Source organism: Octopus bimaculoides, chromosome 1 (assembly GCF_046866305.1).
Source record: "Octopus bimaculoides isolate indiv1 chromosome 1, ASM4686630v1, whole genome shotgun sequence".
NCBI classification, from domain to species: domain Eukaryota; kingdom Metazoa; phylum Mollusca; class Cephalopoda; order Octopoda; family Octopodidae; genus Octopus; species Octopus bimaculoides.
In genome coordinates, this window is record NC_142928.1 from 200,711,416 (window position 1) to 200,728,221 (window position 16,806).

General features: G+C 39.3%; 1 protein-coding gene across 4 annotated transcripts in view; it reads left to right on the top strand.

The window, feature by feature from the left end:
* LOC106872750 (phosphatidate cytidylyltransferase, photoreceptor-specific) overlaps window positions 1-16,806 on the top strand; it is a 229,939-nt gene that overhangs the window by 200,907 nt on the left and 12,226 nt on the right. For all 4 annotated transcript variants that reach the window (XM_089365598.1, XM_052973960.2, XM_052973972.2 and 1 more), the window contains 5 exons: window positions 195-371; window positions 7,337-7,456; window positions 11,823-11,905; window positions 12,860-13,016; window positions 15,276-15,428. In XM_089365598.1, coding sequence (XP_089221724.1) covers window positions 195-371; window positions 7,337-7,456; window positions 11,823-11,905; window positions 12,860-13,016; window positions 15,276-15,428 — 690 coding nt within the window. The remainder of the gene's footprint in view (window positions 1-194; window positions 372-7,336; window positions 7,457-11,822; window positions 11,906-12,859; window positions 13,017-15,275; window positions 15,429-16,806) is intronic.

Sequence of the window (16,806 nt, forward strand, 5' to 3'; positions counted from 1 at the left end):
TTAGCCCTTGTGGCCAATAAAACGAATTTATTATTATTATTATTATTATTATTATTACATTGTGGTTATTAGGTTAATCCTTGGAATCAAAGGGATGTTGTGTTTAGCATTAAACATTATCCTTTTTGTACTGTAGTAGTAGTAGTAGTGTTTGCATTACCAGATATTTTCTGACCTCTCTTCTTTCCCAACAGGTGTTTGCCATCCAGATCAAGTGCTTCCATGAGATCATCACCATCGGTTACGTTGTCTACAAATCGTACGACCTTCCTCTCTTCCGGACGCTCAGCTGGTATTTCCTCTTCACATCAAACTTCTTCTTCTTTGGCGAGAGTATGATTGAATATTTTTCCGTCTTGCTAAATCGAAATGTAAGTATGGCATCAGTTTTTAAATGTCCGGGGTTTCCTGTTGTTGAGAACATCACATTACAAATACTTGGTCATTATAACAAATATAAACACTCTTTAGCTGGCTCGAATACATGTGTGTGTATATGCATGTGTGCATATGTGTATATGAACATATGCATATGTGTGTATATATTTCCTACTTTTAATTTTGAGCATGCACATTGTTTGTTTTTGATGTTGTCAATTATACAGTAAGATTATTTGGACAGTGTCTATGAGAAAAAAACAGTACCATGATGCAATTCACTCTGCCAGAAATTTGGAAACAGCATGCTGTATTGCTTGGCATTTGCACTGAAAGCTCCAATACGAACATTTCAGAGTGTTTGGGTGTCAATCTGAGGACAGAGCAGTAAGAGTGATAGAAATCAAACGTCCAGCCAACATCATAGTGTTTGGATTAATCACTAGTGATGGCGACATTATGTCTTCATTCATCTTCCCACACAGCCTCAGACTCAACACAGAGGCCTACATCAAGTGCCTGGAGGTGGTAGTGCTGCCCTGGGTCAAGAGGGTGGCTGCGGGAAGACCCTATGTCTGGCAACAGGACTCTGTCCTATGCAGGAGAACCCAGTCATGGCTGTCAGATAATTTCTGCAACCACATCACCCCTAGCATCTGGCCACCTAACTCCCCAGACTGCAACCCCCTTGATTATTACGTGTGGGGTGCAGTTGAGCGAGGGACCAACAGAACTCCTTGTAACACCAAAGATGACCTGAAGGCAAGGATTATGGCAGCATTCACCAACTTAAACAGGGAGACTATCCAGAAGAGTTGCAGATTCAGAAGTCACCTGGAGGCTGTGGTTGAAGCCAATGGTGATTTTATTGAATAAAATTATATATATATATAGATATGTATACATATATATATATATATATATATATATATATATATATATATATATATATATATATATCATCATCATCATCATCATCATCGTCATATATATATATATATATATATATATACAGGCCACTGTGAATAAACTGTCTAAATTTCATAAAAATGAAAATAACACTGACATCTCATTTTAACAGATCTATTTAGCAAAGTTACATTATGTATGCACACAATGTAACTTCAGTAAATATAAGCTAAAATGAGATGTCAGTATTATTTACATTTTTGCATAACATAGATGACAGTTTATTCACCGCACCCTGTATATACACACACACACACACACACACACACACACACACACACACACACACACACACACACACACATACATATGAGAAGTGAAAGATATGGATTGAGAGAATGCTGCAGCAGCTATCACAACAAAGTCCTCTTAGAGGCTTAGCCATCAGCCCACATAGTAATCAATGCCAAGTCTCCGTGTAACAGAAGATCCTAGAAGTGAATACAGATCTATTTAACCATGTGACTTCCGTAGGTTTACAGCCGTTTCACAACCTTCTTCTCATATCATTAGTTTCAGAATGCCAGAAATTATGCCTGTGCATTTGCATTACTCTGCTCGGCTTTATACAATAGGATTGTATATTCATAAGTCAGAGCAAATAAAGGAAGCTACCTCATCAGATCACTTGGACGTCATGGTTACAGCAACAGGATGGTGAATTCCTCCCTTTCAATCTAGCACTTTGGCTTAATTGATATGAAGATGTTCATATGGGAAGTAAATTTCTTTGCTATCATAATAACAATACAATATGGCTTTACTGAGACGCTTACCTTTTGCTGGCCAAACCAATATAATTTTCTCCAGTTCCTGTCTTCCATACATTGTGTATATAAAGAGTATTTTCTGTCTGTATATTTAGAGTTGAACTCTTTATGTAACCAAGATGTTCAGGTGATCTGAAGAGCTAGCTTTCTTTATTTGCACTAATTTGTGAATATTCAATTCTATTGTATAATGCTGGGTATATATTATTAATGAAAAAAACATGTACATGTAATTTCTTGCATACTGAAATGAATATGACATGAAGATGGTTGCGAAATGGCTGTAATCTTATGAATGTCATATGGTTAAGTCACATGACATCATCTTATAGACTCCTTGTTGACAGCATGCAGTGCATTGGGTGTGACAATCAACTTGAAAAAGTCTTAATGTACCAACCTGCACCAGGTGAAACCAATTCTGAGCTAAGCTGTTACATGTGTGGACAGAAGTTGCTGGTTGTGGATGAATCCATGTATTTGAACAAGTAATGTAAATGTGACAAATATTCTTGATGATGAGATCTCTCCCTGAACCAAGAAAACCAGTGAAACATTCAGAAATAGACATTAATAGCCCTAGCATGGAAGTTCAATTGAGACAAACTTAGAAGTCTGCAATACTTACATTTTGTCTTGGTTACTTTATACATGTGAGTTCTGGGTTGTTTGCTGGAGTCGTATGAAAAGACTGGAGTGATTTCATAGACAGTGTCACCCTCATATGCTTGGTCTCTGATGGCAAATGTATGTAAATGTTGTTGAAGTCCTTGAATACAGTCTACCGATATAGTCTCCAGTATTTCAGCACCAATTACGAAGATGATTGCATCTCTAAGCAATTTTTGTATGGTGAGTTAGTCCATGGCTAAAGAAATGAAATTAACAAAGAAGGAGTGCATCAAGAATTCATTGAAGAAAGTCAATATCTTGGGAAATGGATAGGAAAACCCAGCTGTGGGTCCTTCATGATGGAGGAAAGCAGTGCATGATGGGAAGATGGAATTCAAATGAAATTATATCAAGCATGAACAGCTCAAGAGAGATGTTTGTAAAGGTCTTGATGTGAATATGCCTGAGTACATTGGCATCCAAATCAATTAAATATGTAACAAATGTGGGTGCGTCTGTCTAAGTAGGACAGGCTTTAGAAGTCATCAGAGAAATGACAGAGACAGGGAAGTTGTTAACATCTCTACTAGTTGCAGGGAAAAGAAAGTGTGATCAGGAGGCCAACAGAAATGTCATTCTGTGCACCAAAGCAATATTGTAACACCTGCTGTAAGTGGCACCCGTCTATCATGGCTGCATCTTTATACAAAAGAGTATAAGTCCCTGGTAAGACTGAAAAATCACATCTGTCCAAATGTGGTCGATACCTGGCCGATGCCAGTACCACCTGACTGGCCCCACCGTGCCGGTGGCAATGTAAAAGGCGTTATCTGAATGCAGTCGGTGCCAGTACTGCCTGACTGGCTCCTGTGCCAGTGGCACATAAAAAGCTCCCACTACACTCTTGAAGTGTTTGGTATTACAAAGGATATCCAACTGTAGAAACATTGCCAGCCCAAACTGGAGCCTGGTGCAGCTGCTGTCTCTCCTCAGTCAAACCGTCCAACCCATACCAGCAAGGAAAACAGACGTTAAACGATGATGATGATGATATCAGCATGTGTGTGTGTAGAGGTGCGTGGCTCAGTAGTTAGAGCATTGGGCTCACAATCATGAGGTAGTGAGTTTGATTCCCGGACCGGGCTGCATGTTGTGTTCTTGAGCAAGACACTTTATTTCACACTGTTCCAGTTCACTCAGCTGTAGAAATGAGTTGCGACATCACTGGTGCCAAGTTGTATCGGCCCCTTTGCCTTTCCCTCAGTTAACATCAGTGGCATTGAGATGGGGGAGGCTGGTATGTCCCATACTGTTCTTTCTTCCTGGAAAGGTCATAATTACCTCATCGTCTTCTGATTAATTCATAATAAACAGAAAGAAAATCATTTTTTAGCCACAAGTTTTTACTAAATGTTTTGTTGTAAAGTTAACCCTTTTAATCACCCTAAAGTACTGCTGTCTTTCTAAATAGTATTAAATACACAGATCATACATTATTAGTGAATATGGTGTGGGAGATGAGGTGCTAGGTTCAATCTAGATTAGCGACAAACATATACTTCAACATCAATACTTGTATTATATTACAATTCTGAAAGGTTAAGATGACCCGATCAGAGCAGTTTGAAAGTTTTTTAATTTGTTGATCCAGATTTTGAGTTGGGGGTTGTTAGTAGTCTGACTGGAAACATTAGAATTGATTCTATGTTTTGTTTTGTTTTTTGTTGTTTTTTTTTGTTTTCAGTGATTTTTAGTTTTCTCCTATTCAAAGTAGTCTGTCAATACTTGTTATTGATAGCATTGATTATCTATATGAATAATCAATAATAGCCGGACAGTTTTGTTTTGTTATTACCTAATAGGAAGTAGCCTTTCTATATCTTTTAATTCTCCAAATTATAACTGTATAAATTAAATTGTTCTTTTAATAATCACATATAATGACCTTCCATATAGTGACCTTCCACCCATTTTTGCTGCTCAAATTTAATGCTATAAAAGTGCACTCCAGAAACTGTGGTACAGGCAACCTGTTGAGGGGAGCAAAAGCAGAATAAAAACAATGAAATTAATACAAGATACGGGGGGAGGGGTATTTTAGTTCTGTTGTTAGCAATCTTTGTGGAGTTGATGGAACAAGGAATGTTGTCAAAGCATGTCTTAAAGTGGTTGGTGGTTGGTAGGGCTTCCAGCCATAAAGACCAAGACAATAAATATGACCTACACATCAAAGCTTGTTGGGTTTTCTGTGTTACAATGTTTATCAGGAGATGATGGAACATGAGGTGCAGTGAGAAGATATAAATCCCATCTGAAACAAACATAAAACACTGAATTTCATTTTTCTTCTCAAAATTTGTTTCTCTTTCCTTGGAAATAGGATCTTTTAAAATTGTAAAGAAACCATCAACAGTTACACAGAGGGGGACAGATAGAAACGGTAAAGGGGAGAAAAAGGATTAGAGAAAGGATGAGAGAAAAACAAAGCGAAGAGGAAGAAGGGGAGAAAAAAGAATTAGAGAAAGGAAGAGAGAAAGAGAAAAAATAGTACAGGACGGAGTTGCATCAAAATTATTAAGATTAACTTACTTGGAAATGCATGTGTGTTGTTTAATAATATAAATAATATATATTTATATATATATATATTTCGTACATTCTACACCACCTGTCCTCGCCTGTTGTTGTTTTTTTTTTGTACATTCTCCCATATATATATATATATATATATATATATATATATATATATATATATATTACATTGGGCCTCACCGAGGCGATGACTACTGACCGAGACCTTTGGAAATGTGCTGTGCGTGAGAAGACCCGGCAAGCCAAGTAAGATCGTTGCCAGTGCCCCTGGACTGGTTCTTGTGCAGGTGGCACATGAGATGCACCATTTTGAGCGTGGCCGTTGCCAGTACCGCCTAACTGGCTCCCGTAGGATTTTCGAGCGAGATCGTTGCCAGTGCCCTTGGACTGGCTTGTGCGGGTGGCACATTAAAAAAAGACACCATTTCGAGCGTGGCCGTTTTCGTGCGGGTGACACGTAAAAGCACCCACTACACTCTCTGAGTGGTTGGCGTTAGGAAGGGCATCCAGCTGTAGAAACTCTGCCAAATTAGACTGGAGCCTGGTGTTGCCATCCGGTTTCACCAGTCCTCAGTCAAATCGTCCAACCCATGCTAGCATGGAAGGCAGACGTTAAACGATGATGATGATGATGATGATGATATATATATATATATATATGCATACATATATATATATATATATATATGCATACATATATGTACATATATGTATATGAATATATATATATATATATATATATATATATATATATATAGCAATTAGAAAATGGAGGATAATATGCTGTACCCAACGACTTGCAGACAGTGTATTCCGTTGAATTAATTAACTTATTTTGTGACTAAAATGACAAAAAACCACAAAATACAAGTGTTTATGACAAACCATGTTATATTGATAACCGGGTTACAAATAAAAGTACGTTAGGAATTCGAGAATAAACACAAACTTACAACTTCCACAGAGACCCATCCGAAATATACAGAACTGACACACACTCAGCAACATTTTTTTAAAAACATAAACAGCCTTCAAAACACAGCAGATAGTGTTGGTACCAGGGACCGTGTACGTCGGAGAATGCCTGTGTATACATATGAGTGAGGGGATAGATGGATATGTACACACGTGTGTACTCACATATATACATGATCTTGAATCATTGAACATCTGAGTGTGGTTATGCACACGGACTTAGATATTGGAGTGTCTATAACTATTTGTATGACCCCATGTACTGTTTGTAGGCTTTTTATGTGCCTTATATTTTTATATTTTATATTTTCATTTTTCATTTATTTACTTTATTCTTGCTGTACCTTTATTTTTATTTTATTTTTGTTTTTATTTCTTACTGTATATTTGTATGGAATTTTTTGTGAATCTCTGAAGAAGCCTAGCGAATCGTGCATGTACCCCCATTTCAGCATTTCATCCGCTAATTACTCCGGCAGGAACTATTCGGATAGAATGGGGCCTGCCAATGCTAGGCCGAAACAGCTGTAAGATTAAGTTTATGTTTATTCTCGAATTCCTAACGTACTTTTATTTGTAACCCGGTTATCAATATAACATGGTTTGTCATAAACACTTGTATTTTGTGGTTTTTTGTCATTTTAGTTACAAAATAAGTTAATTAATTCAACGGAATACACTGTCTGCAAGTCGTTGGGTACAGCATATTATCCTCCATTTTCTAATTGCTATATAAATTTAGGGTAACCTCCCCCCCCCCTTTACCCGGTCCCACTTATTACACTTGGTATAACACTAGTGTAACAATAATTGGGTACTCTCCCAGCAGTATATTGGATAGATACTATCCCTTAGTGGGTTGAATCCTCAACCCCTAACTCTCTCGCATTATATATATATATATATATATATATATATATATATATATATATATATACAGTCAAACACATACAGACACATACATACATACATATGCATACAAACATCTTTATATGTGATGGAAATCTCTCAATGTCTGATGTTTTTCATTTCTTTTCCAGAACTTTCTTCGTTTCTTTGTCACTTACCACCGTTTTCTGTCGTTCTCTCTCTACGTTGCTGGTTTCGTTGCCTTTGTCTGCAGTTTGATAAAGAAACATTATTTGAAGCAGTTTACTTTGGTATGTATCCGTCATTCCTTATTTTCATCTGTCCCTCTTTGTTTGTAAATACAAACTACAACTATTGCCTACAAGTGTGCTGTTGTACACAGGACAGCAAATATATCTAAATACATTGCCCGCATGAAAAGAGGACGTTAAATGACGATGATGATGATGGTATATATCGTGGTAAAAAGTAGTAACGTAGTCCTATGCAGGACTGCCACGTTATATTGGCAAATCAACTTTAATATAACATACAAAGTCTGATCAATAAGTATTCAAACTGTTACCATAGTAACAAAGTTAAAGCATGGAAAGTGAAGCAGCTTGTCACAAATTGACTTTGATTTCTGCTGTGCATGTGCACTAAGTTTTAAGATCCTAGCTCAGTTCTGCTGTTTACAGCAGTGCTTGGAAGGAAGGTGTGTAGCATGTGATCACACACTACACACCTTCCTTCCAAGCACTTCTGGAAACAGCAGAAGTGAGCTAGAACATTAAAACTTAGTGCACATGCACAGCAGAGATCAAACTCAATTTGTGACAAGCCGCTTCATTTCGCTTGCCTTAGCTTCATTACTATGGCAATAGTCTGGATACTTATTGATCAGACCATGTATAATATGTGTTGGCAAATAAACTTTAATATATATATTGCCATTATGGAAAACAGATGTTAAACAGTGATGGTGGTGGTGGTGGTGGTGGTGATGAGCTGAAGTAGTAGTAATTAAGGATAAGGGAACAGGAATTGTGTAATCAGCTTAATGTTTAAGTATTTAAATACTCTCCAAAATAACCATACATATCATTTGAATAGTTCTGAGGAAGCTGTAAGTTGTTGCACAAACACCCAGCTCTGAGTGCACTGCTTCTTATAGCAGAAACTGCTGTAAGCTAGTGAAGTTGATTACATGATTCCTGTTCCCTTGTCATTCATTAATCAATGTTGTGCTCTGGACTCACCTAACCCTTTACTCTGCAGCCTATGAGTATTCAGTTGTAGCAACTGATTGTCTTTGTGTTGAATCGAAAAGTTTTGCTAAATTTTGGTAACTCATTTGCTTTATTCATCAAATTGCAACAAAAACAGCCTGGCATTGAAAGAAGAGGCCATTGTGCTGCAGCGCCTGAAGCCACTTTTCTGCCAGTTCTTTGATCCCACCCTGATTCTAGTTCTTGTCCTTCAAGGGGAACAACTCTTCTACTGAAGCTTCCACTTCCTCTTGGTTGACGAAGCACTGTGGAGTACAGGAAGTAATTTCTGGATCAGAACAGGTAATAATCCGAGGGAACTAGGTCCAGACTGTATGCTAGATATGGTGTCAATTTAATTGCCTCAAATTCCTGTTCTTTCTGCAGAAGAACTCACTTTCTGTTAACCAGTGCTGGGTACTTTTGCTGCACACTGGCATACGTCTGCTCCAGCTTCCCATAGAAGTGTAGAAGCATGACAGCAGACAACATGTAAGTAAGCTGCACGAATTGATCTGCTTGATCTGGGAAACTGGATCTGTTCCTCAACAGTTCAAAGATGCATCTATGATGCACTTGTACAGATACAAGGGGGGAAGAAGAGTGTATGTGATAATCACAGGGGATCAAGTTGTGCATAGCTGGAAAAATTCTTGCGAGGGTGGTCCTTAACTGCAACAATAAACATGTGATAAACAGCACATATCCTGAATCCCAACGTGGATTTGGGGCTGAGAGAGTTGACATGATATTTGACAAGTTCAAGAGAAAGTACATGAACAAAGTACTGACTTGGAAATAGTCTTTGTCGATTTGATTAAGGCCTTTGATACAGTGAATCGTGAGGCACTCTGGGAAATTTTGTGAAAAACTGGACTTCCTTCTAAAATGATAAGAGCAATAGCATCCTTGCATAAAGGAATGATGGCAGCTGTGATATCTAGAAGTCAATGTGGAGAGGTATTTTCTGTTGTCACTGGAACCAAACAGGGATGTGCTTTAGCCCCTGTACTTTTCTCATATTCTTTTCAATGATGCTCCAACATGCTTTTAGGGATTACCATGAAGGTATCACACAGAAGGAAATCTATTAAACCTGAAAAGGCAAAGTTTCAGGTCAAAAAATGAAAGCCTTGACTTCAAGTAAATGAATATACTCTACTACATGCGTTGAGTACTTCTTCCTGCTTTTAAATTCAAACTTAGGCAGCGAATTGACAGTCAAGAGGGCACTTGTTTTGGCTCTGAGTTAAAATCTCACTTTGGAAGTATTGAAGGCTGATCCAAAGCTGCTGAGCCCTGGAGAAGGGATGCTGAGGGACTGAAAGGAATGGTGCTTTGCTGTTCTTGAGAAGACCCCCTTTCGGTACACCACTCAGTCAAACTTGAACATGCCCTGCCCTTGCCTCCTCTCTCCCCTCAAGCATTTCCCTCATTCCTTGATTCTCATCCTCTAACACCTACCACTCCCCCCTCCCCCACCTATGGTGTTGCTGTAAATCAGCAAATATTGCGTCCCTCCCTCCCTCCCTCCCACTTCTTGAACTCTTTCTGTTCCTCCTTATTCTCCTTGCTCACATAATTTCTTCTAACCACCCTCAACCACTGCTCTCTCTCTCTCTCTCCCCTCTCCTATATTTCATTCTCTTATCTGCTATCATTCTCAATACTCTCCCATGTCTATCATCATGATCCACCTACAATTACAGCCCATTATGTATCCCACTACTTTTTGTTCTATTCTCCTTCCTGAGCCACCCCTATATCTTACCCCCTCCCCATACTGGTGTTTCCCCCATCAGCTGCATCCCCACCTTTGTTCATCTCTCATCACATTAACCTCTACTTCCACCTGCTTTTACCCCCTCCCCCCTTGCCCTCTGATGAGTATCCACACACTCTCTCATCCCCTCCCATCACCCCTATCCATATCCTCCCCCTCTTGAGAGCTTGTTCTGGCACTCCATCACTATTTTCCTTTCATCTCCCTCAGCCATGTATATCCCCTCTATAACAAGACACCTGTGCTTACCCCTCTATCATACTTTTAGCCTTTCAACCCTTGGCATAAAGCCATCCACCTCCACCATCATCTCCCAAATATTTCCTCTTCAGTTGATAGCTTCCATTACCTAGGTGACCAAGTCAGTAGTGGGGGCGAATGCTCTGAGAGTTTGGCTGCGAGAATAAGAATAGCCTGGGCAAAGTTCAGGGAGCTCTTACCTCTACTGGCGACAAAGGGCCTCTCGCTCAGAGTGAAAGGTAGACTGTATGATGCATGTGTGTGAACAGCCATGCTACATGGCAGTGAAACATGGGCTGTGACTGCTGAAGACATGCATAGGCTTGCAAGAAACGAAACCAGTATGCTCCACTGGATGTGTAATGTCAGTGTGCATACGCGACAGTGTAAGCGCTCTGAGAGAAAAGTTGGATATGAGAAGCATCAGATATGGTGTGCAAGAGAATGGACTGCGCTGGTATGGTTATGTCTATGTATGGATGAGGAGAGCTGAGTGAAGAAGTGTCACACCCTAACAGTGGAAAAGGTAGACCCAGGAAGACATCAGATGAGGTGGTGAAGAACAACCTTCAAACGTTAGACCTCACAGAGGCAATGACAAGTGACTGAGACCTTTGGAGATATGCTGTGATTGAGAAGACCCAGCATGCCAAGTGAGATCATAGCCATGGCTGATGCCAGCATCACGTAACTGGCCCATTTAAAAGCATCATTCAATTGTTGGGTAATATGCCGTGCTTGTGAAGACCTGCTGAGTCAAGTGAAACTGTTGTCGTGGCCAATGCCAGTGCCAAATGACTGGCCCCTGTGCTGGTGGCACATAAAAAGCACCCACTACACTCTTGGAGTGGTTGGCGTTAGGAAGGGCATCCTGCTGTAGAAACCTTGCCAGAGCACACAGAAGCCTGGTGTAGTCTCATGGCTTGCCAGTCCTCAATGGAACCGTCCAACCCATGCCAGCATGGAAAGCAGATGTTAAACGATGATGATGAATGAAAGCTTCCCCCCCCCTTTTTTTCTTTTTCTCTTTGCATGGCAGCCTCGTTAGAGCTGGTGATTCAGGCAGAAAGCACACAATCCACCCCTACGAAGGGGATGGTGTTAGGAAGGGCATCCAGCTGTAGAAACCATGCCAAAGATGTCATTGGAGCCTGATGCAGCCTTACAGCCCATTGGTTCCTTTCAAACCATCCAGCCCATGCCAGTATGGAAAGCAGATGCTAAATAATGACGACGATGGTGGTGGTGGTCAATAACTACAGTACCAGTTGTGTTCTGGGATTGATTGTTCTCTCTATCTCTCTCTCTCTCTCTCTTTATGTGTCTCATCCAATTAACAATGTAATTAATGTCACTGATTCAAATCGTTACTTCTTTCTTCAGTTTGGTTGGACCCATGTGACGCTGCTGATTGTTGTCACCCAATCTCACCTAATTGTGCAAAATGTTTTCGAAGGCCTCATTTGGTAAGAAGCAATTTTCTACAAAACTAATTTACTCTACACATTTAACAAAGAAACGGAACACAGCCAGCTTTTTTTTTCTTCTGCTAGATCTGGTGATTCCATAATTCATATGTGTAAGGAAGGAAATTTTACAAATATTTGGCTAAAGATGAAATAGTTCAGATGTTAGTCTTCTATGTCTGTGTTCCCCCCACCACCACTGCTTGGCAACTGGTGTTGGTGTGTTTATGTCTCCATAACTTAGCAGTTTGGCAAAAGAGAATGATACAATAAGTGCCTGGTTTAAAGTCAAAAATTAATTCCTGGGCTCATTTTGTGTGACTAAACCCTTCAAGGTGCTGCCCCAGCATGGTCACAGTCTAATGAATGACTGAAATAAAAGAAGACATCAGATTAAAAAAAGACACACATTTTTGTTTGTTTGTTTTTGATTTAAACTCTGAAAATTATATTCAAAACCCTTTTTAATTTTTAGCCAAATTTTCTTTTCATAACAACTCAGTTCCCAACAAATGTGAGGCATGGATTCACCATATCTAACAGAACAAAGAATTAGTTGTGTTTTGTTTCTACCTTCCACTTCTTTGATAAAAACAAAAATTTATTCTTACATTCCAACTTAACCATTATCAAAATATAGTTCATTAATAAGTTAACATGAAAATCTCTCTATTTTACCAAACTGACCCATTTTCTTTATCTCTGCATTCCATTCTGCATTTGTGCCACTTTGTCTGCCAGAACTGTTTTTCACTCTATTAGAGATAATGCTGGCTTCAACACAAGAACTTTTCTTTTTTCATCAAATATTCAATAATTGAATTTTGGTTTGCTTCTGGAACCCAAATTTTATGTTTTTCCAAAAAGGGTTGAATTTCATTCTGTTACAAAAAAAAAGAAACTTCTCAATATTTAGAATTTTCAATAACTTTTTTTTTTTTCTCGTTTTTGCAGGCTGATGGTTCCCGTTTCCATGATTATCTGCAACGACATCATGGCATATATGTTTGGGTTTTTCTTTGGTAAAACACCCTTAATCAAACTGTCCCCTAAGAAAACCTGGGAAGGATTCATAGGTGGGGCATTTTCAACAATAATATTTGGAATTTTGGTAAGTGGTTCAGATTTTTTTTTTATCTCTAGAAATAATTAAAGAATGTTCTTGTTTTTGGTATAAAATTCCCTTTTAAGTGAATAACAAAGAGCTGGACATGGCTACATCCTGTTATTGGAACCAATGACAGAGCTTCTATGTATTTACTCAATCTGCCAGAAATAGCAGGGCAAACTCCTTCCAATCTAACCTCACCATGTTAGAAAACGAAGGACATATATAACATACTCTGAGATAACAAAAGCTTCAATTCTTTCCAGTCTTTTCAAGTCGTCTGCATTCAAGGCCCATGTCTCACTGCCATGCAGCATTGCAATCCTAACACAAGCATCATACAATCTGCCTTTCATTCGATATGAAAAGACTTTCGGTGCTAGTATCAGTAGTGACTCCCTGAACTTTCTCCAACCAGTTCTCACTCTGGCAACTTTCAGATCAACCACTTCTCTTACTGGTATCATCTCCTTCATAGCCAAAAGCTATCAACTTCTTCCAGTGAGCTATCCAGGCATTCAAGGCAGTCTGTTGTCCAATGTCCCAGTGTGTTCATGGAGCAGTAGATTCCTGTCACAAGGCTTTCTCTATTAGTCTGCTTGTGATTCCACTTATGTTGGGTGCAGTCTCTGGAGTTTATGCTTTCTCCTTTTCTGCATGTCAAGCAAGGCCATTTCTTTGAAGGTATCAGGCCTCCTGTCTTCTTTCATCATCATCATCATCATCATTTAACATCTGTTGTCCATGCTGGCATGGGTTGGACGGTTGGAAAACTGCACCAGACTCCAGTCTGCTTTGGCATTGGTCTCTACGGCTGGAAGCCCTTCCTAATGCTAACCATTTTACAGGGTGTGGACTGGGTGCTTTTACGTGGCACCACACTGGTACTTTTATCAGGTGTACTTTAAGGCCTCTCAATTCTAGATTTAGCTTCCGTTTCTGGAATGTCTTCTCTAATTCCCCTATTGATTCAGCTGAGAATTAGATCAAATCGCACATAGGAGTTCCCATGAAAGGTTAGTCTTAAACTCCTTTGTGATTGCCTATAGGACTATAAGGAAAAGGAGAGGAGTGAGGATTGAACTTTGACGGACTCCTACCTTAATTCTAAATTAGTCCCTGAAGTCATTGTCAACTTTCACTTCCTGCATTTTTGTACATATGAGGACAGTACATAGCTTGTACTGTCCTCATAAACCCTTCATCTACACCTTGTTTCCTTAGTGACCCCTGAATTATTGAGCATGATCAAACACCTTCCCTAAATATGAGGAATTGTGTTTTGGTGATTCATTATATCTGTGTGGTCTAAAAATATTATCCAAATAATTTTTCAAATATTTATTTGAAGCAATTTGGTAGTTTCGATTTTTAATTGTTTATCTAAAGTTAATAAAAACAAGTTTTAAATAGAAATCTTCACATGTCTTGAGAATTTATGGTCTATTTGATTTTCACAAATAGACCACTAAAGGCAACAAAGTGTCCAGTGGTGACTGATTCAGTCTATTACACATGGAGGCCATGTCTGGATTGGAACTCAAAATACAGAGAGCCAGAAAAAATTCTCTCTAACGATTTCACCAATCCACCCTTGCCCGGCCCCACTCACTGGAATATCACAAGGCCTCCCACCTGATGCTCAACCAACTCTAGCAATAGTTAACCATCGGAAGTATTACTAACTCAGTAGATTAAGGTCATAAGAAAGTCTAGGATTTCATCAGAGAAGAATGCTTTCTTGCCGCCCCCGCCAGTGTTTTGGCCTTTAACTCTTTATACTGTAATGGGGGTCAGGTCACATCCAGGGCATGGCACCTAAACATCCCTTTGGGTGGTTAAGCTATCCCAAAGCCAAACTACCTTCGATGTCACATCCAACATATATTAATCACATAATTTTGAATTATTCTTCATCTAAACTTTGTTATTCTCCACCAATCTTAAAAGTGAACTTGAATGTTTCATTATCACAATTATTCCTGGGACAATACGACAATTCCTTGATGAAAGTGACTCACTGCCACTGTGCCGTGACAAAAAGTGCCACTTTGTCAGTTTTAACTTTGCAATATTGAATACGGTAAAAAACAATAAATCATTATAATAATGGAGCACAAAGTTAATCATCTTGCTCTAATTAGCTGATGTAAACAGAGAGACAGTTAATTATAAACTGTAAATGAAATTAATTTTAAAAATTCAAATTCAAATTATTGTTTTGGTTTGTAAAACCTATTTCTCATGAAATTCTATTTTCAGCTTTCCTATGTTTTGCTACAATGGGACTATTTTGTCTGCCCCATTAGCTTCAATCCCACCTCAAATAGACTCTCAATGGAATGTGAACGTCACCCAGTCTTTAAAATAGCCGAGTATTCCTTGCCTGAAACTCTTGATGGACTCTTTACTCTGGTAAGTTTTCTTTTTCAATCTTTATTCATCTTGATTCAATCAAATGAATTGTTGCCATGCTCTTCTTTTAAAGTGGGATCACAGCCGTAGCCTCCACCAGTGTCGCATAACCAGCCCACTTAAAAGGTACCTTTGAATCGTTGGGCGACATGCTGTGCTTGAGAAGACCTATCAAGTCAAGTAAAACCAAAATGGAAATTGTAGTTGTGGCTGATGCCTGTGCTGCTTGACTGGCTCCTGTGCTGGTGGACCAAAATAGGCACCATTCATGCGTGGGTTGTTGCCAGTGGCGCCTGACTGGCTCCCCGTGCTGGTGGAATGTAAAAAGCACCATCTGAACGTGGCCGATGCCAGTGACACGTAAAATGCACCCATTGCATTCTTAGAGTGGTTGGCATTAGGAAGGGCATCCAGCTGTAGAAACACTGCCAGATCAAATTGGAGCCTGGTGCAGCCTCCTGGCTTCCCAGACCCCGGTCGAACCGTCCAACCCATGCCAGCCCGGCAAGTGGATGTTAAATGGTGATGATGATGATGACTTCCTCACTTTGCTTCTTTCGCTGCAGAAACATTCTAAACATTCTTCTCTTTTGTCTTTTACTTGTTTCACTCATTTGGCTGCAGCCTTGCTATTGATCACTTTTGCCAAACTGCTAAGTTATGGGGATGTAAACGCACTAACACCGGTTGTCAAGTGGTGGCAGGACATGAACACACACACACACACATATTTCGCTTTCCATGCTGGCAGGGGTTGGACGATTTGACTGAGGACTGGTGAAACCAAATGGCTGCACCAGGCTCCAATCTGTTCTGGCAAGGTTTCTACAGCTGGATGCCCTTCCTAACACCAACCACTCTGAGAGTGTAGTGGGTGCTTTTATGTGCCACCAGCACGAAGGCCAGTCCGGCAGTACTGACAACGGCCACGCTCAAATGGTATTTTTTACATGCCACCTGCACAGGAGTCAGTCTAATGTTTTGTTCACATGCCACTGGCACAAGTGCCAGTAAGGTGAAGCTGGAAGTAAAAAAATATTACCTCAAATGGTTGTTCCTTTAAAATATGGAGAGAAAGAGATTATGTTAAAGCAGAAACTATTTTGAACAATTACATTGTTAGTTGTTGGTTTCTACTGAGAAGATCATTGTTTCATTGTATTTCTGACATGGATTTGTCTGTACAACTTTTGCAGAACAAATATCACAAGGGTTCATCATTTGAAATTGCTGCTTACTCAGTTCCCAATTTTCGTCTTTTGCTGTTATACCTTCCCAACACATCCATCCATATCTCTGTGAATTATGTACTTCTTTATATATCATTTATATTACATCTATATATATATTTCAGTCTGTATAAAATTATATATTACTT